Source organism: Hibiscus syriacus, unplaced genomic scaffold (assembly GCF_006381635.1).
Source record: "Hibiscus syriacus cultivar Baekdansim isolate YM2019G1 unplaced genomic scaffold, ASM638163v2 tig00110847_pilon, whole genome shotgun sequence".
NCBI lineage: Eukaryota > Viridiplantae > Streptophyta > Magnoliopsida > Malvales > Malvaceae > Hibiscus > Hibiscus syriacus.
In genome coordinates, this window is record NW_024062888.1 from 1,815,382 (window position 1) to 1,832,128 (window position 16,747).

Below are 16,747 nucleotides of genomic sequence, written 5' to 3' on the forward strand. Positions count from 1 at the left end.
TATAAAAATCTAAAAAATAAAAATACAATTACAAGAAATTTAGGATAATTAATATAATCTTTGAAGTTTTTTTATAATAATTATTACTATTATTATTACTCATGTTTATTATATTAACATATGGTGCAAATCCACCAGGAGGAAGCCCGAGACAGTGTGCCGCCCACGTGAACCCACCGAGGAAGACCCATGCTGGTCGGCCATCCACTGAAACCAATGCATCCACCAGGAGCAAACAACTGTGCCAACTGGCCGTTACAGGATGATAGAAGTTGGACTACCTCAGGGTTCAATGCATATCGGTTCTTATCCAAAAAGCAATTAGTATCATACAGCACCTGGGAGAACTCGTAAAACCAATAATCATATAAGCATTGTGCATTGCCATTTTATTAGTTTGCAATACCATTTGAATCAACTTGCAAAAATTTCTTGAATATTACTCACTTTCTTGATTATTTTCCTTTGAAATTGAAGGAAAGGAAAATTCTTAAAAAGAATTTCTTACTGTCCTCAAAATACAAATAACTGACCTCTCCTGCAAAATGTCGAACACCAAAGGCCCTGCCTCTATCTCCTCTAAAGCAAGAATTAGAATTCAGGTGCAGCCTCAACTTATTAGCAAGGGTAAAATCAGTTGAATTGGGTAAATTTGATTCCTCATCCAGCAAGGAAAGTAGCCCTAAGGGCTTCTGCAAAATAAATACCAGAAAGGAAGAATGACAGATTGCCAAGGAACATTTTGGTTTCAAATGAAACGAGATATTAAAAGAAAATAAAAATTTCAGCCAGAATTAGCACCAAAGCTAGGCCAACATACTTAATAACAAGCTCAATTTATAGCTACCATCTTAGAAGTAACTATGGAATACACAAGATCCACATGTTACACAATATACAGAACAGAACCCAGAAATCCTTAAAACAATCCAAGGAACTCCAAATAAACCTTCAAGACAAAGAAACCATTGAACCATCAAATTACCTTCTCAAATAGGTCCAAGCACTCTTGGTTGTCTTCAAAATCAACTTTGGTCCAATCAATCCCATCCAACTCATACTCCTGAAATAAGAAAAAGAAACTCTTAACAATGGGAAGTTGGTCGAAATTGTAATTTCTGATAATGGAAACCAAATCCAGAGCAAGAATAGACAACTCAACCAGATTATATAGAACTTTTGGTTTGAAATTATACAGAGTACTAGAGTCCCAACTCAATTATACAGAAATTGTACATAAGTCAAAAACTCTTGAAATTAAAAGATTTGAGTTGCTTACCTCTTGCTCAAGCTTCAATAGGTGCCGGATGAAGTGTTGTTGCAACCTCTCCTTTGCATAATTTACACAAAGCTGCTCAAGGCTATTCTTCTGAAAATCAGATGAGAAAATTATCAGTTGGACAAACTGAAAATTCACAGTGATAAACTCTAAACACCAAACCCAAAACTACTTAAATGACTCAAACCCATAAATATCAAGGATGCTTATAGACCTGCCAATGTGTTTTTTACCCCCTTCAAGTGACTTGTTGATTTGTTCCACAAGCCAGTCAAATAAGCTTGCATAGATGAATTTTGCCAATGCGTTTCTTGCATCAATAGCCTATATTACAAATTAACTAATGATTATCATGCTGTCAATGCACACATAACAGGCTACAGCAAATATATAAACTGACTTTTGAGAGGATTGAGAAAGAATAGTTGCGTTAACAAAAACTGCACAAACCTGTTGCAATGTCAATTTTTTACAAATATTATCCCTGCCAACTCGGATTCTATGCGTAGATACAGCTTGCATTAGTTCATCTGGAGCAAAACCCATCAGCCTGGCAGCACTGGTTAAAGCTGCAACAAGGAATAAGATCTAACATAAATAAGCATCTTATAAAGACAACATAATAACAACAAGCACTTACATGAAAAACAAATGCTAACTAAAGATTTAACTTAAAACAGATTCAACAAAACAAGTTATTTTAGCAGGCATAAGACAAATGATGATGATGAAAATCATGGATTATGAGGTCTTCAGAGCACACATACCTTCATCGGCAGATGCCTCTAAAAGATTTTCTTTGTCAATTACTTGAAATGATATATTTCCCAACCATAAAACTACAGCAAGCATTGCAAATGCTTGCTCTTGCTCTTCTTTGCAAATTTGAACAATGTCCATGGCTTCCTGCAGAAAATATTGCTTAAAGGCCAATGAGACAAATTAAGCGGTTAAAAAAATTGCTACACTATTGATGGTACATAAATATAGTCTTTTGAATTTACCGTAAGCTTTTGGAATTTCTGAGCATCATTAACACCATTAATCACCAAGCACTCACTCTGGCCTAGATAGTTGTACTCATTAGTTGTTTTAAGATTCAATCTCTCTGCAAAGACACGATTCCAAGGATCATAAAAATGTTTCACAAATTCAATCCAGTTAACAAAAGACCTGTGGCAGGAATAACTTTAGCAACCCAGAGCTTTAAATGATATGATACAATATAATAACCCAAGAGGCATTTGAATAAGGGTTTACAATCACACCATGAGGTGTTGGTTGAGCCGCAGAGGACCATCGCTTATCACACCACTTACCCCGAAACTTGAAGCCTGGTTTCTGGAGCCCCATGTTCGATTTGACAGAAGAGAGTAAGCCTTAGCATCGCTTAGATCCACTTTACACCCTTCTACTTGACACCTTGGAGGCTGAGCCCCTTGCACCATTCCACTAGCCCTGCCCTTCCTACCCGACCCGGATAAGCTTGAAGACCCTTCACCAGACTTGGATGATGTCCCCATGATTGCAGTGGCGGATACGGTGGTGGAAAATGAGATCTTTTTCCCGGTGTTGAAGCCGTTGAGTGACTCGACGGAAGAGTTGGTGGCAGAACCGCCTGACTCAGTCAAAGAGCCCGAACCCATCTCCATGAGCTTTCCTAGTGCCCAACCATGAGGTTTTGCTTTTGTAGAAGTTTTTTATCTGGTTTACCCTATTGTATTAGGGTCTTCGCCAGAGAAGAAGAGGACCATCATGTTGAGAGTGGCGCCGTGTGTGCGTGAGAGGAAGAGATGAGATTTAGAGAGCTACCGAGAGAGGCTGTTGGAGAATAAAGGGGTTGTACGACTGTGTTTGGTATTTTGCGTGAGTTTAGTTTAGGTTTAGTTAAATTTAGGTTTCATATTAATTGTTTTGGTAAATTAAGTTATAATCCCTCAAACTTGAGCACCCTTTTGTAAATTCCTAATTTAATTTTTGATTTGTATGTTAAATTTTACGTTTATTTAAATTTAGTCATTAGTTTAATATGTATATGCATGTTTAATAAATTTATAGTTTGGTATGTTATATTTTAATTTTTGTATTTCAATCACATTTGTTTAAATTTTCTTATTTGTTTTAAATGTTCAGGTGTCATTTATGTTATTTTTCATATTATTTTAGCTTAAACCGAATAGGATCAACTGCACATAAGACCCTATAGTTTATGCGCATTTTGTATTTAAGTCATTGGTTTAATTCCAATTTTGTATATTTATTTTAGTCCCTATTTAGGATTGTTTTCTCTAATTAGTTATGTATATTTATTTTTCATGTTGATATGTTTATGCATAAGTATGCGAATGATTTATTTAGGAGTCACATAACATCTTTTTTCATAATTTGTATGTTACCTTCATGCGTATAACTTAAACCTAAACCTTAAACCCTAATATATAAACCCTAAACCCTAAACTCTAAACCTTAAATCATATCACAAAAACTCTAAACTCTAATATATAAACCCTAAACCATAAACTAAAAACCTTAAATCATATCACATAAACCTTAAATCTTAAACTCTAAACTCTAACCCCTAATATATAAACACTAAACCCTAAACTATAAACCTTAAATCCTATCACATAAACTTCAAACCATAAACCCTAAACTCTAAATCTTAAATCATATCACATAAACTCTAAACCCTAAACCTTATAACATAATTAGAAGGAATGAGATGACTTAGTGAAAGGAGAGAGAGTATACTTTTTTTGATATTTTTTAAATTATTAATATTTAAATTGAATCATATTTTTTTATTATATTATATTTATTATCAAATAAAAAATTAGTTATGAGGTAAGTACAATATAATATATTGATATTAAATGCTCAAACCCTTGATATTTATGATATTTGAACTCGAAACCTCAAAATATAACAACAATTTAAAAAATTAGTTATTACAAATATTATCATTAGAAATATATTAAATATTTGTCAATAGATAAATAATTTTTTTATTAATTTAAAATAAATATAAGAAAATTTATTCAAAAATAATTTTTAACCATTTTCATTCAAGAATATTTATTAATCAATAATGTATTTTTAATATATTTTTAATAATGTAATTTTAAAAAATCTAAAATTATAATATAACATTTTTTCGAACTGCTCACGAGCTTTTCGAGTCGAGTATCGAGTAGCTCATTTCGGCTCGTTAAGAACTCGAGTCGAGTTCGAGCTCGAGTCGAGTCCATTCGATCCGAGTATTTATCGAGCCAAGATCGAGTCAATCTCGAGTAGCTCGCGATCTGTCTCGTCTCATTTACAGCCCTATACCCAGCAAAGGGACCCAATCCCGCTCTCCACATCTATAAAGTATGTCTGAAGTGACATTCCAAGAAGCTCGCCATAAAACATCACCATCTCTGATATCTTTGAAGATAACCATCAATTTCTCTTCTGTAAAACCTCCAGGCCAATCTTTTGAAAGGAAATCTTTCAAAGGTGAAAACCCATCAAGAAATACTCGACCTGGTGCCCTTTCGACATGCTTGAAATGACTGAGGATCCACACTAACAATAAAGGTGCACATCCTATAAAGCGTCTTTCTCCTTCTTGCCTGCAAGAACTCAAAGAACGAAACGTCTCTGCTAGGATGGCGGGGACGGGATCCACATTCCTGTCTAATCTTTCGAACAGGTCAACAACCGATATGTCTACATACCCTAGCACCTTTGGGAAGATAACGAGTCCATAAATTCCTAAAGCCAGCATGTCAAGCTTCTTTCTCTGATCAGGATGACAATTGATTATCTTTTTCAGAGCGGACCAAGGGAAGCACTCACTATCTCCTTGCTTCTTAATATTTTTAACAACCCAATCCTAACTCATTCCAGTTATCGATAACAATTTCTTCTTGAACGAAGGAGTGACTGGGGGCTTGGTATAAACTCTATCCACTTAAGCTCTCGGACACCGGATCAAAGCTTGATATTCCTATTGTAGGCGTCAGATCCACCAAACGTAAAGCAGCTATAAGCGGGATTCCAAAATTGTGCTAGGGCTCTGAACAGATTTCGATCAACGGGAACCTCCAGAAGATAAGGTATATCTCCATATAATTAACAGAACATCTCTTTGTCGGCTGCTTCGCATCCTACCCATATATCCCTTAGCTCATTCAAAACATTCTGACGTACATTGATGTGAGTGTAGTCAAATAACTCTGATATGTGCCCAGGCGTCAAACTATCTCCATTGGTCAATTGTGACCGCTTTGACCATCTCAGAACATCTGCATTGTCTGCAACCTCTTTGTGAACCTTTCATTCCATATTCTGGCCTTCTATATGGACATCGACCCCCAAATCAACACCATGAAATGGATAATGCAATGCAAAACAAAAGAATTAAAACAAAGACAAAAGGAAATCAGTTAGTAAACATAAATCAATTAATCAGAGCTAATAATTTGTCAAATAAACCTACCCTCACATGATGACTACCCAATAATTCTTTATCTTTTCCTACCCGACATGATATCTACCCCCATGCTTTTTCTTAAACATTAAAACCCTAACCACATGATATCTAGTTCAAATGCATTTATTCACAAAAACGAAAATAAATGACCCAAACGGCTTTTCCTTGTGTACACTCCTCACGGGTCTCTTAAGGTTCGGGTTAGGCTTGACCTAAGTTCAGGCTCTATGTTCACTGCATGTTGGGTTCGGTTCTAAAGTATTAGGTTCTCGAATTGTCCTTGTCGGTGCCCCCTTGGGCTATCGAACCCTTAATCCTGGCCCATCATAGGCTTTAGGGATCGAGTTTAACTTCGAGGGAACACACCTCCGATGTCCATGCGGAGGTGAATACCATCACGAGGACCATAAGGCGTGAGCTCCAGGAGCGGTCCACTATCCCATGCGGAGGTGAAAACCACACGAGGGAGTAGTTTCTCACTCCTACTTAAATAGGACAGAGCGGGGTTTTAGCTCATGTTATGCAAATGCAACTGTGCAGTGTGTGAGGAAAAGCGAAAATAAACAACATATATCACAAAACACTCAAAAATCAACCCTCTTTCCACACATAAATAATCTGAAACCATTAGCAAACAGATCAGTACAACTATTTATTCGTTAGACAAAAATATGAACAAAAAGATACTGAAACCAAACACATGATCGAAAACCAAATTAAAACGAATTTATAACTTTCACTTGCAAAGACAATTAATTAATCGACTATAGGCTTAACTCTCTAAAAAAACTCCCCAGCGGAGTCGCCAAGCTGTCGAAACGATTTTTAAACCTTTGTGGGAGCGAGATTTTGAAAATCGCATCATTTTTAAATTATGATCTTTATGTTTGATTTTTTTATTAAAAATAATGTGATTTTAGAAAACCTCTCGTTTCGAAAATTTGGGAATTTATTCATGATAAAAACACAGGTTCGAAGAGTCACCACCAATCTTTGATTAGGGTGTGATTGGACACCCAAAAACGTTGTCATTTTAAATAAAAATTAATTTTAATTAAAACCACAAATTTAGGTCGCGTTACCAAAAATGAGTTCGGGAGTCAATTACGCGTGGGGAAGGATTAGCACCCCCACAGCGCCTAAATCGGTACCTCGTCGATTAATTAATTTCTTTGCAATAAAATTTGCAAATTCGATTTTAAATTGGTTTATGATCCCCGACAAAACAACATATGAATTTTACAACATTCAAAAGCACCAAAATAGATTAAATTAAAATTACCCAACCTTTAGAAAGATAAAGAATGTTCGATTATTTACATATGCCGAGACCAGATCTTAAACAGTTATAACAACCTTTTCTCGATAAATTTAAATAGCCGAACATTTCTTTTTCTTTCATTCCCAAATTTTAAAATGATAAATCCATTTCTTAGGTGTCACTGATGGGATACACTTTTATTTTAAAATCGTTTAAAGCGGATATCTAATCAGTTAAGACAACCCACTTAAAACAATTTTAAATTAACATAATATTACCCTTAATCAAATTATGTAATAATTTCGAGTTATGCACGTGAGACTAACATGCAAACACTAAGTAAATAATGCCACATATTAACAAAACATTTAAGCTTAAAGTAACCCAATCACTTGCACACATGACTAATCGGCAAACATGATAATGAAACCTTAATATTTTAAAATTATAAAATTTTATTATTACCATATTAACATACATGTGATAAATGGGTTTCATACTAAATTAACTAATAACTAAGATATAATATTAATTTTATTAATTTACAAGGCCTAAAATACAATTGGGTGATATGGTACATACATGCATTAAAGTAAAACAACATAAAATTAAATATGCTATTAATAACTCAAGTCTCATATTTAAAATTTCCATAGAGGACCACCATGAAAGAAAATTAAACTAGGCATGCAAAAATATAAATTAACCACTGAAATGAGTAAATCTGTTGAGTGACTAAAATGCTAGGCAACCAAAATTACAGGGTACATTCAAAAAAAACACAAAATGAAGAACAACATAACTTAAGGACCAAAACAAATACGCTGAAAATAACAAGGCACAATCAGAAACCAGTAAAGTTTGATTCAGACCAAAAAAACTCTCTCAAAATATAGGAACCAATTTAATAAAAGAAACCTCGATTTAGTGACCCAAATTCAATAATTGAAACTAACGGACCCTCAACGAGATTGACCACTTACCCTAAAACCCGGTTCTCCCCCTGCTCATCAAAACGATGCCGTTTTGGAGCTTGCTAAACGGTGCGTTTTGGAAACTACATATATTAGACACCCTAGGTTTAATTTTAACCTAATTTTATTCTACTCTTATTCTTATTTTGGATTAACACATCCCCCCGCCGTTCTCAACTCTGCCTCTATCTCTTTCTTTTTCTTTAACCCTAAAAACCCATGGCCACCTCGGCCCCCGCCGTTCAACGGCTCCGATGAGGAGCCAAACCCCTCAAATACCTATCCTAAAAACAACCTTGAACCCCAAAGTAACGACTCTCTCACTACAGAACCCCAAGAAAACCTCCAGTTAAACTAACCAAAAACCTTACTTTTCAAACCCTTAACCTCCCACGAACCTAGATCTATGATGGTAAAGCTCTTACCTTCGAGAAAAGAGGTGCCTACGCTTCGAACGACAAGGTTTTGGACGCTATCGAGGTAAGAATCCTCCTTTTTCTTGGATGCTCTCGGTTCTTTTTTTGTTGTCTTTTTTTGTTGATGATGGGTATTTTCGTTTATGTTTTTGCTTCTCTCGTTGATGATTCCTTTTTTTTCTGGATTTTTTTTCTACGAACGTTTTGTCACTGATGATATATGGTTTGCTCTCTGCTTTTTAGTCGATCTCCTCGGTTTTTGCTTCCTCGTGTTCTGTTTTATTTTGTGTGCAGCCCCCCCGATTTGGACATGGTGAGCACGGGCAAAGGTGGTGGTGGCCTCGGTTTCAATGGATGGTCGACAGACGTGGTTTCGTGCTATCCCGAGGAGTGCGTGGTGGGTGTTGCACTGTCTCGGTACTTTGTGATCATTGAGAGCGTTGGATCTCATCAGATCCAACGTGTAGGCTTCGGCGGCGTGGGTATAGGGTAAAAACCCTAATGGTCCTTTGATCTGGACCGTTAAATGAGGAACAGATCCAACGGTTCTGGGCGAGAGGCGGCTGGGCACTGGTGACAGGAAACCCTAACAGGCCTAGGGTTTCTCCAAGTGGGTTGTAGCACTGGGCTACCGAATTTAGGCCTGCCTGGTTCGGTTTTGGGCCTGTTGTAACATTTTTTCCTTAAGTTCGGGCCTGTAAAAATCAAATAACATGTTTAGTGTGTTTTTAATTATTTATTTATTTAATTACTTAATGCATATATATATATATATATATATATATATATATATAATAATTACTTATAACAATATTAACAATAACAATAAACTCGTATTAATCATCGAATAAGACCCCAGACAAATCGAGCATCTACAGTTATTACTACTTTCATTCCTCTAATGGAAATGAATAAATGAGCAAACTCCTTTATTGTTAGGAGCTGAGAAAATTATCATAGCGAATTAAACATAAAATGGAATATATAAGTGAAATTTAACATAATTCGGCCATACATGTCTCTATACCAAAGAAAAATAATAATTCATTATAAACATAAAAATCAATAATACAAATACATGATATATATATATATATATATATATATATATATATATATATATATATATTTATTTATATATTAAAACGTTTCCCAAAACATTCTCTTAATGCCAACAAAATTATCTGTGGTATCCTAAAATGTATACTAAACATGGATCACTAAAACATTCTATTCCTACACAAATAGTTGCGAGTAAAACCGCAAACTAGTTAAAAAAAACTGTAATCCTCATAAAATGGATACAATTATATTCAACCTGGTACAAATTGAAAGACGACGGTAAATTCCTCCTGATACAATTTTCCGGTGGGCAAGTCGATGTAAAAGCCTTGGGCTGATCGATATTTAAAGCATCTTACATACGCAATGTGGAATCCATGAACTCTGACTAACTGTTAGCACCGTCGTCTAGGTCATTCTTCTTACGTAGCAACATCTGGGTCCAGCCGTTTTTGAATGGCAGCTGCGGCCTGTAAATTTAATACGGCAATGCAACGTCAATCATCGACGATGGAGTAATTCAAGATTGCACAGGTAAGATAAAACCGACAGTGTATCCCCCCACCTCGAAGTTGCCGATTTTGTTCATGTAAGCCATTTCTTCCCATAGCTGAGCTTGTTCTTTCATTGCTTGTGCCTGCAAATTCATATAGATGGAGGTCAGGAAATGTAACATGCCCGGGGTTCAACAGATCAGCAGCAAAATGGTCACTGTGTTAGAAAGCCTAAGAAAGGGCTAACCATTCCACTCTTCATGGCACGTTTCAAAGCTTCGCCCTCTTCTTCCTTCTGCTTTTCACGAGTCATAAGCAGTTCTTGCCTGAACATGCGGAATTGAGATTATGAGCCAACAAGAATAAATAATGCATGTGTAACAAGCTTATCATAGTAACATAGGATCACTAAACCAGACACTACAAACAGTTTTGGATAGCATTATGTAGTTGAGATTTACAAACAACTCTTGTTTAGGGTCAATGACATCATCATCATAATTTGAACATCTCGGATACGTTATATGACGGTATAGAATGCGACATCATCCTTGCTTTGGATGATCAAGGGATGGGTAAATAAACAAGCCATAAAATATATAAGATGCAAAATCTGTAAGTTGACAAGAACCATATAGTAACGACATTGCATTAAAGAAACTCCCTCCATTAGAAGTGAATCTAATAGTGAGTAATAGCAGTGCTAATTGATACTGCAAATGACAGTTTTTCCGCAAATATACCAACCAATTGCGAACTTGATCTAGAATAGAGCTTAGAAGAAAAAGAATGCATGAATGGTCAAATATATGTCTAATTCAAAGGAAGTTGTATTCAAGAGAGATGCCAAAAAGTATGGCATAAATGATGCAGTGTGCATAGAAACACACCGACGCTGTTCTTCACCATTGAATACTGTGCGCTCTGCTTCGAGAACCTTTTTAACACCCTTCTTGCTCTCTTTCTCCATTTGACGCTTATAATAAGCATCAAGGTTATAATATCTGAAATTGCCAATAAAGAATCTATCATGTCCATGCCTCCATGGTAATCCAACATACATGCCAAATTATTGTCATTTTACATCTTGGAATGCAACAAATCTCCAATAAAGAAAAGCTGAACAGGACCTAAAGTTTGGTGGGGATAAAGGTCTACTGACCAAGAACAGGTCCAAAATTGGTAAGCTTAAGCTATTTTCTATTTTTCTAAACCATTTGTTGAACCATGTTTTATAATATTTTGATATAACAAATTAAGGCAAAATATTTTTGGACTTGATTGATTTTGTTCAAAGTTTTCAAAAATAATTCAAAGTCTATTAAACTAGAATTTGAGCACAAAACAATTTTCTAGGTACGTAGTACTGATACTGTTCTTACAGTATCGACACTACATGAACAGGATCGGTACTGCTCATGTGGTACTGATACCAAAGGTAAGAGAAATATTGATACTCTCTAGGTAGTATCGATACTACCAGATGTTTTCCAAATTGCTCAAATTACAGAATGCAAAATAAGTACAGATACTCAAGGAGGTACTGATACTACTTTACACAGTAGTATAGATACCATGAAGCATAATATAACATACATTTCCCCATATACGTTTCCGTACACAAGTTATATGTGTCACATGACTTTTAAAAACATTTTTTATTTTTAAACCCAAAAACTTTTTGTTTCTAAAAACAAAACATTTTAATATAACTGTAATAAAACATTCGTTAACTTACAAAAATTTTAAGGTTATAACATATTACAATAACCGTAAGACAAATACATTCCAGAGCATTTTTATATGTCCAATACACGCCATCTAATTATCAAAAGTAGACACAATTGTCCTACAGTTACTGATAGTCAACCTTAGATTGATGATCTATGCGGTACTCCTTACCCTGCTAGTCTTTGTTATAACCTAGGCGTGAAATCAATACACGCTAAGTATTTACTTAGTGAGACATAATAATAATAAATGAAGTGTAATTCATACTCAAGTATATTATGACTATCAAAATACGAGCTAAATCGTATAATTCATAATTAAAATCATTTTAGTAAACCATGTTTCTTTCATATAGTCATCGAAACTATTCTTAGTATGCCTAGCATACCTATCTATCTATCTGTATTTTTCCAATTATCTTTTATTTTACCCAATGTATGTCAAATGAGAATGCAAGGTACATGCATCGCACCGAAGTGCTTAAATGAAAATTCACAAACTCATTATAAATTATGTGGATTGCATAAATAGTGTCTAAATGGTCATTCATAAACGCATTATGAATACCATGGGTTGCACATTTAGTGCCGAAAATGCACCGTTATGCATTAAACAAAATCGATCGATAACTTATATACATAATTGTATATCGAAATGGTAATTTACAAACTTATTATGAATACCATGATTGCACATATAGAGCCAAAAGTACACATAGTACTGATACGAAAATGCACCGTTATGCATTAAATAAAATCGATCGATACCATCATACACGAAGTATGCTAAAATGCACCTATGACTCTCAATGCACATACAATAGGGTTTTAAGTCAAATTCACATATTTAAAGTTTTATTTCTGCAATATCGATAACCATTGAACAACATCAAAGTTTATTTATTCATTTTAGAGTAATTCATACTCTAAAACTTATTCATAATATCATTTCCACAAACATTATGAAGATATATTAAAATACTATAAAACATACTTCTAACAAAACATCTGAGGTTGACTCGTCGCGAGTCTTCCTCATCTCGTATAAGTACAATAATTGCATTTACCTTATATGCCTCACTAGTATGCTTTAATGATGTCCGACTATTCGACAACTTTATCCTTGCCCTTTTTTCTTGCTTGACTCTAGAGCTTGGTTACGATATACACAAGCATCCATAATAACACATACAATACAAATGTTAGTATACTATCTAACATTTATACTTTTAATAATACTCAAAAGTATTGTTATTTTCAATTTCTATTAAAATTGTTCCTATTTAAAAATTTTAGGCTCAATAGTATCGATACCCCTACTATGGTATCGATACTTCTATACTATGATATCGATACTTCCTTTAGTAGCGATACCATTTTTGCATTCTAGAATCCATAATATCGATACATTTCTCTTAGTATCGATACCCACAACAGTATCGATACTACTTGCATCAGTATCGATAATGTTCATCCTTTTCCTTAAATTTAAACCTATAGTATCGGTACTGTTCTTCCAGTACCGATACCCTTACCCAGATTTTTCATTTTTCATTTCGATTTTTACCTAAATTTCGTTTAATTCTCTTACTTTTACCTCCAACAATACCATTAAACTCATCATCACTTAACCCAACTAACTTTCCTCTATTAATCTTCTTATAACATCTAAAATCTCCAAAGAACACTCCAAAGCGAGAATCACACTACTTTTTCATACATGTTTTTAATCACATCCAAGACTTCTAATCTCTCATTTAATTCTTTGACAAGTCAAATTTACTTGAAAACCTCAATAAAAACTCATATTTCATCATATCACTCAAAAACCCATTTTTTTTAAATCTCAAATAATTCACTAATCACTTAGTTTTAATCCCTGAACTTTCCTTAAGCCTCTATATCACTTAAGTTTTCAAAATCAGCCCATAAATTAAAGGAAAACCCAACTTTAAGAAATCTTTCCTTTGGCTATTGGGAGAGCACGGCGTGAAAAGAAGGAGAAGAAGAAGATAACTTAGATTATCCAACTTTCTCCTTTTTAACTCTTAAATATCCCTAGTAAAAATGAATTTTAAATCCATTTCCCTCTAAAGCACCAAAATGCCCTTTCATTCTTTAATTCTTACTAATTGGTCTTAAACACAATTTCCTAAATCATTTCTTATACTTTACCATTTATTCAATTTAATACTCCAAATTTTTAAATCCTTTCACTATATTCACCGACCCGATATTTAGGGTATTACAATTCTCCCCTTAAGAAAATTCATCATCGAATTTAAAGAAGTACCTGATACGAAAAGGTGTGGAAATTGTTTCCTCATATCATTCTCTCTTTCCCAAGTAGCTTCTTCTACCTTATGGTTTTGCCAAAGTACTTTAACTAGAGGAATCTTCTTGTTACGCAGTTCTTTGCTTTCTCGAGCCAATGAATCTCAGACTCAGCTTTCCTTTGCGCCCAAACCGCAATACTTTCTTCTAGGGCGATACTTTCAGAAATACCTTATCTCCTACTTGATATTCAATCTCTTTTCTTTTTAAATCAGCATAATATTTTTATCGATCAGAGGCTATCTTCAAATTATCTTGGATAACTTTCACTTCCATTTCTTTCATTAAGTTCGGGCCAACAAGATCTCGATCTTTTAATTCAAACCAATTTAAGGATGTTCTGCACTTTCTCCCATAAAAGGCTTCATAAGGAGCCATCTTAATACTCGATTGGTAACTGATTTTGACGACTACATAAAAAGATATGAATTTTTAATCGAGGATAGATCAGAAAATATGGCAGTAGATTCTGCTCAAAACAACTTATGTAAGTCAGCTTTAAAAATTTACTATAAATTGTACAAATGGAACTAGAATAAATGCCTTATATGGTTAGATTTGTATTTGAGTTTAGTTTTCGTTGGTATAAACAAAATAGTTTTTAAGTGTGTATACTAATACAAAATAATATTTCTTTAAAGGTAATGCAAACTGCCAGAATATGGAATTGTGATAAATTTCATGATAGAAGCGAATCAAAAGAAAAGAATTAAGCTTAAAGCTTAGTGAGGCTTATTTTTTTACCTGTATATAAATTATTATTGTGAGTGTAATTATTCATTTAATTATTTGGATCAAGGAAGTCTTGAAATAAGTCAACTTCATAATATTTATTTTAAAGTATGATTTCTAAATTATTTATGGAATATTGCTATAATGTTTATACAAATGTTTTATTGATGGTTTAGGGTATGAACTGTACAAGTTTATGTTTATACGATGATGAATTAAAAATTATTCTGATTTTGAAATGTTAATTACCAAATGATTATGAAATAAATCTCATTGTATGTTGCATTGAGAGTCGTAGGTACACTTGGTATGCCAGGAATTTTAGTAAATTTCAAGTTAAGTTAAATTATGGTACATTCATGTACATTATGTATGGCACCGTTGGTGCATATGATATGATTTACACTATAAGTGCATCTTATGATGATGATTGGCACCGTGTAGTGCCTAGTGTGCACCTTATGTTTGACTCACGTACCTTGCATTCTCTTACATATACATTGGGCTATGAAAGTAAATATGAATAGTGAATGTGAAAGTTAAGAAAAATATCTAAAAGGAAATAATATGAAGTAACAATGAAAGTTCTGAATTATGTACGAATGTAAAATAATATGAAATAGTTGTTATATTAAATGCTAATTTGCATGATTTTGATAAATTCATGAGATAACGATTTTCAGGTTTTTAAAGAGGAAATCGGCTTGAATAGCTCGGTTTGAAAGTTTCAATGATTTTTCTTTGACTTACATTTCTTTTTATGTTTTAAAGTATTTTATGGAATTTTATGTTTTATTTTAACTTAGTTATATTACTGTTTCACTAAGTTTTACTTAGCGTGTGATGATTTTCATGCATATGTTTGAATAATGAAAAGAACGTGAAGTGAGGAGCTTTCCAAGAATCTTTTGGAAATCAAACCTATTGACAATATCAGTAAGACATCATATATTTGACTTATTAGTGGCATGTACATTATATCTGTTGGAATTTTAAAAGGGTATATAATAGTAATTTAGGATTATTTTAATTTTGACAAATTTTAGTCATAATCGTATTTATGAATGGATAGTATAAATGTTAGGTCTTAACTGGTTTTTAAATCAAGCAGTATTTATGCAGTTTTATATAGTTATGAAACAACATTGAACTGTCTAATTGCTGGGTAAAATCAGATTTGTTTTGAATGATAAATTATTATTTTATGAATATACATGCTTAATGAAACATATTTAAAATTGTTAAAGGGATGTTTTACAATGAAACGAAATTTTAAACATTTATGTTTCACAAATGTCTGAATTACTAATGTAACATCTTTAACTCGTAATTCAAGACGTATACATGTTCTGGATGTTATACAGTAACTGCTAGGATTGCATAAAACTAGTCTTGTTTGTATACTCGGGAAACGATCAGGACACCCGGGTCACTTTAGTAAATGATACTAGTATCCAACAATAAAATCATACTGGATATCTTTAGGTAGTGCGCGAGATACTTTAAACATACTAACTAGGGCCTAGGCCCGACACTCGCGAGGGGTGGGTTAGTCGAAAGTGTTGTGTCCGATGTACATATTCCATCCTTTGTAGACTAGAGAGGTGCGTGAGCTCCGAGATACAGAACCCTCAACCGTACCTTGATGTCTATCATATAGTAGAGAGTGTAGTATACGAGTATATTTTGCATGTTCCTTGATAGTTGAGCATTAGATGAACACATTTAGTATGTTTTAGTTGTTAGTATGGCACTGGGCTAGTGAGCTTAGCGCTTGGAATTTGTCTCCTTACGTTGGTCAGTATGAGAAGTAGTTGAAGAGCTTTTTTGTTCAGTCGAGGTCCAAACCGAGATCCATAATAGAGTACGTCTCGAGTTATCTTTGTAGAGCGCATGTATATTTGTAGACCCCTTTTTTGTATGTTCGAGCCGTAACTTCATTTTAAAAGTTTGTATGTTTTGATTTAATTATTTTGGAGCTCCTGTTG

At 34.0% G+C, this 16,747-nt stretch overlaps 1 protein-coding gene across 2 annotated transcripts; it reads right to left on the minus strand.

Moving 5' to 3' along the window:
* Positions 1 to 231: 231 nt before the first annotated feature.
* Positions 232 to 3,126, minus strand: LOC120143419 (myosin-2-like). 2 transcript variants are annotated; one of them, XM_039157746.1, is made up of 9 exons: positions 2,599 to 2,730; positions 2,284 to 2,387; positions 2,047 to 2,185; positions 1,730 to 1,848; positions 1,494 to 1,603; positions 1,280 to 1,369; positions 986 to 1,063; positions 534 to 692; positions 232 to 338 (listed from the first exon to the last, which is right to left on the minus strand). In XM_039157746.1, exons 1-6 carry the CDS (start codon positions 2,630 to 2,632, stop codon positions 1,342 to 1,344), a joined length of 534 nt encoding a protein of 177 aa, XP_039013677.1. In that variant the 5' UTR covers positions 2,633 to 2,730; the 3' UTR covers positions 232 to 338; positions 534 to 692; positions 986 to 1,063; positions 1,280 to 1,341. The 2 variants fall into 2 exon arrangements, with proteins under 2 accessions (XP_039013677.1, XP_039013676.1); XM_039157745.1 differs by lacking the exon at positions 2,284 to 2,387 and having other exon boundaries at positions 2,599 to 3,126.
* Between the last annotated feature and the right edge of the window lie 13,621 nt (positions 3,127 to 16,747).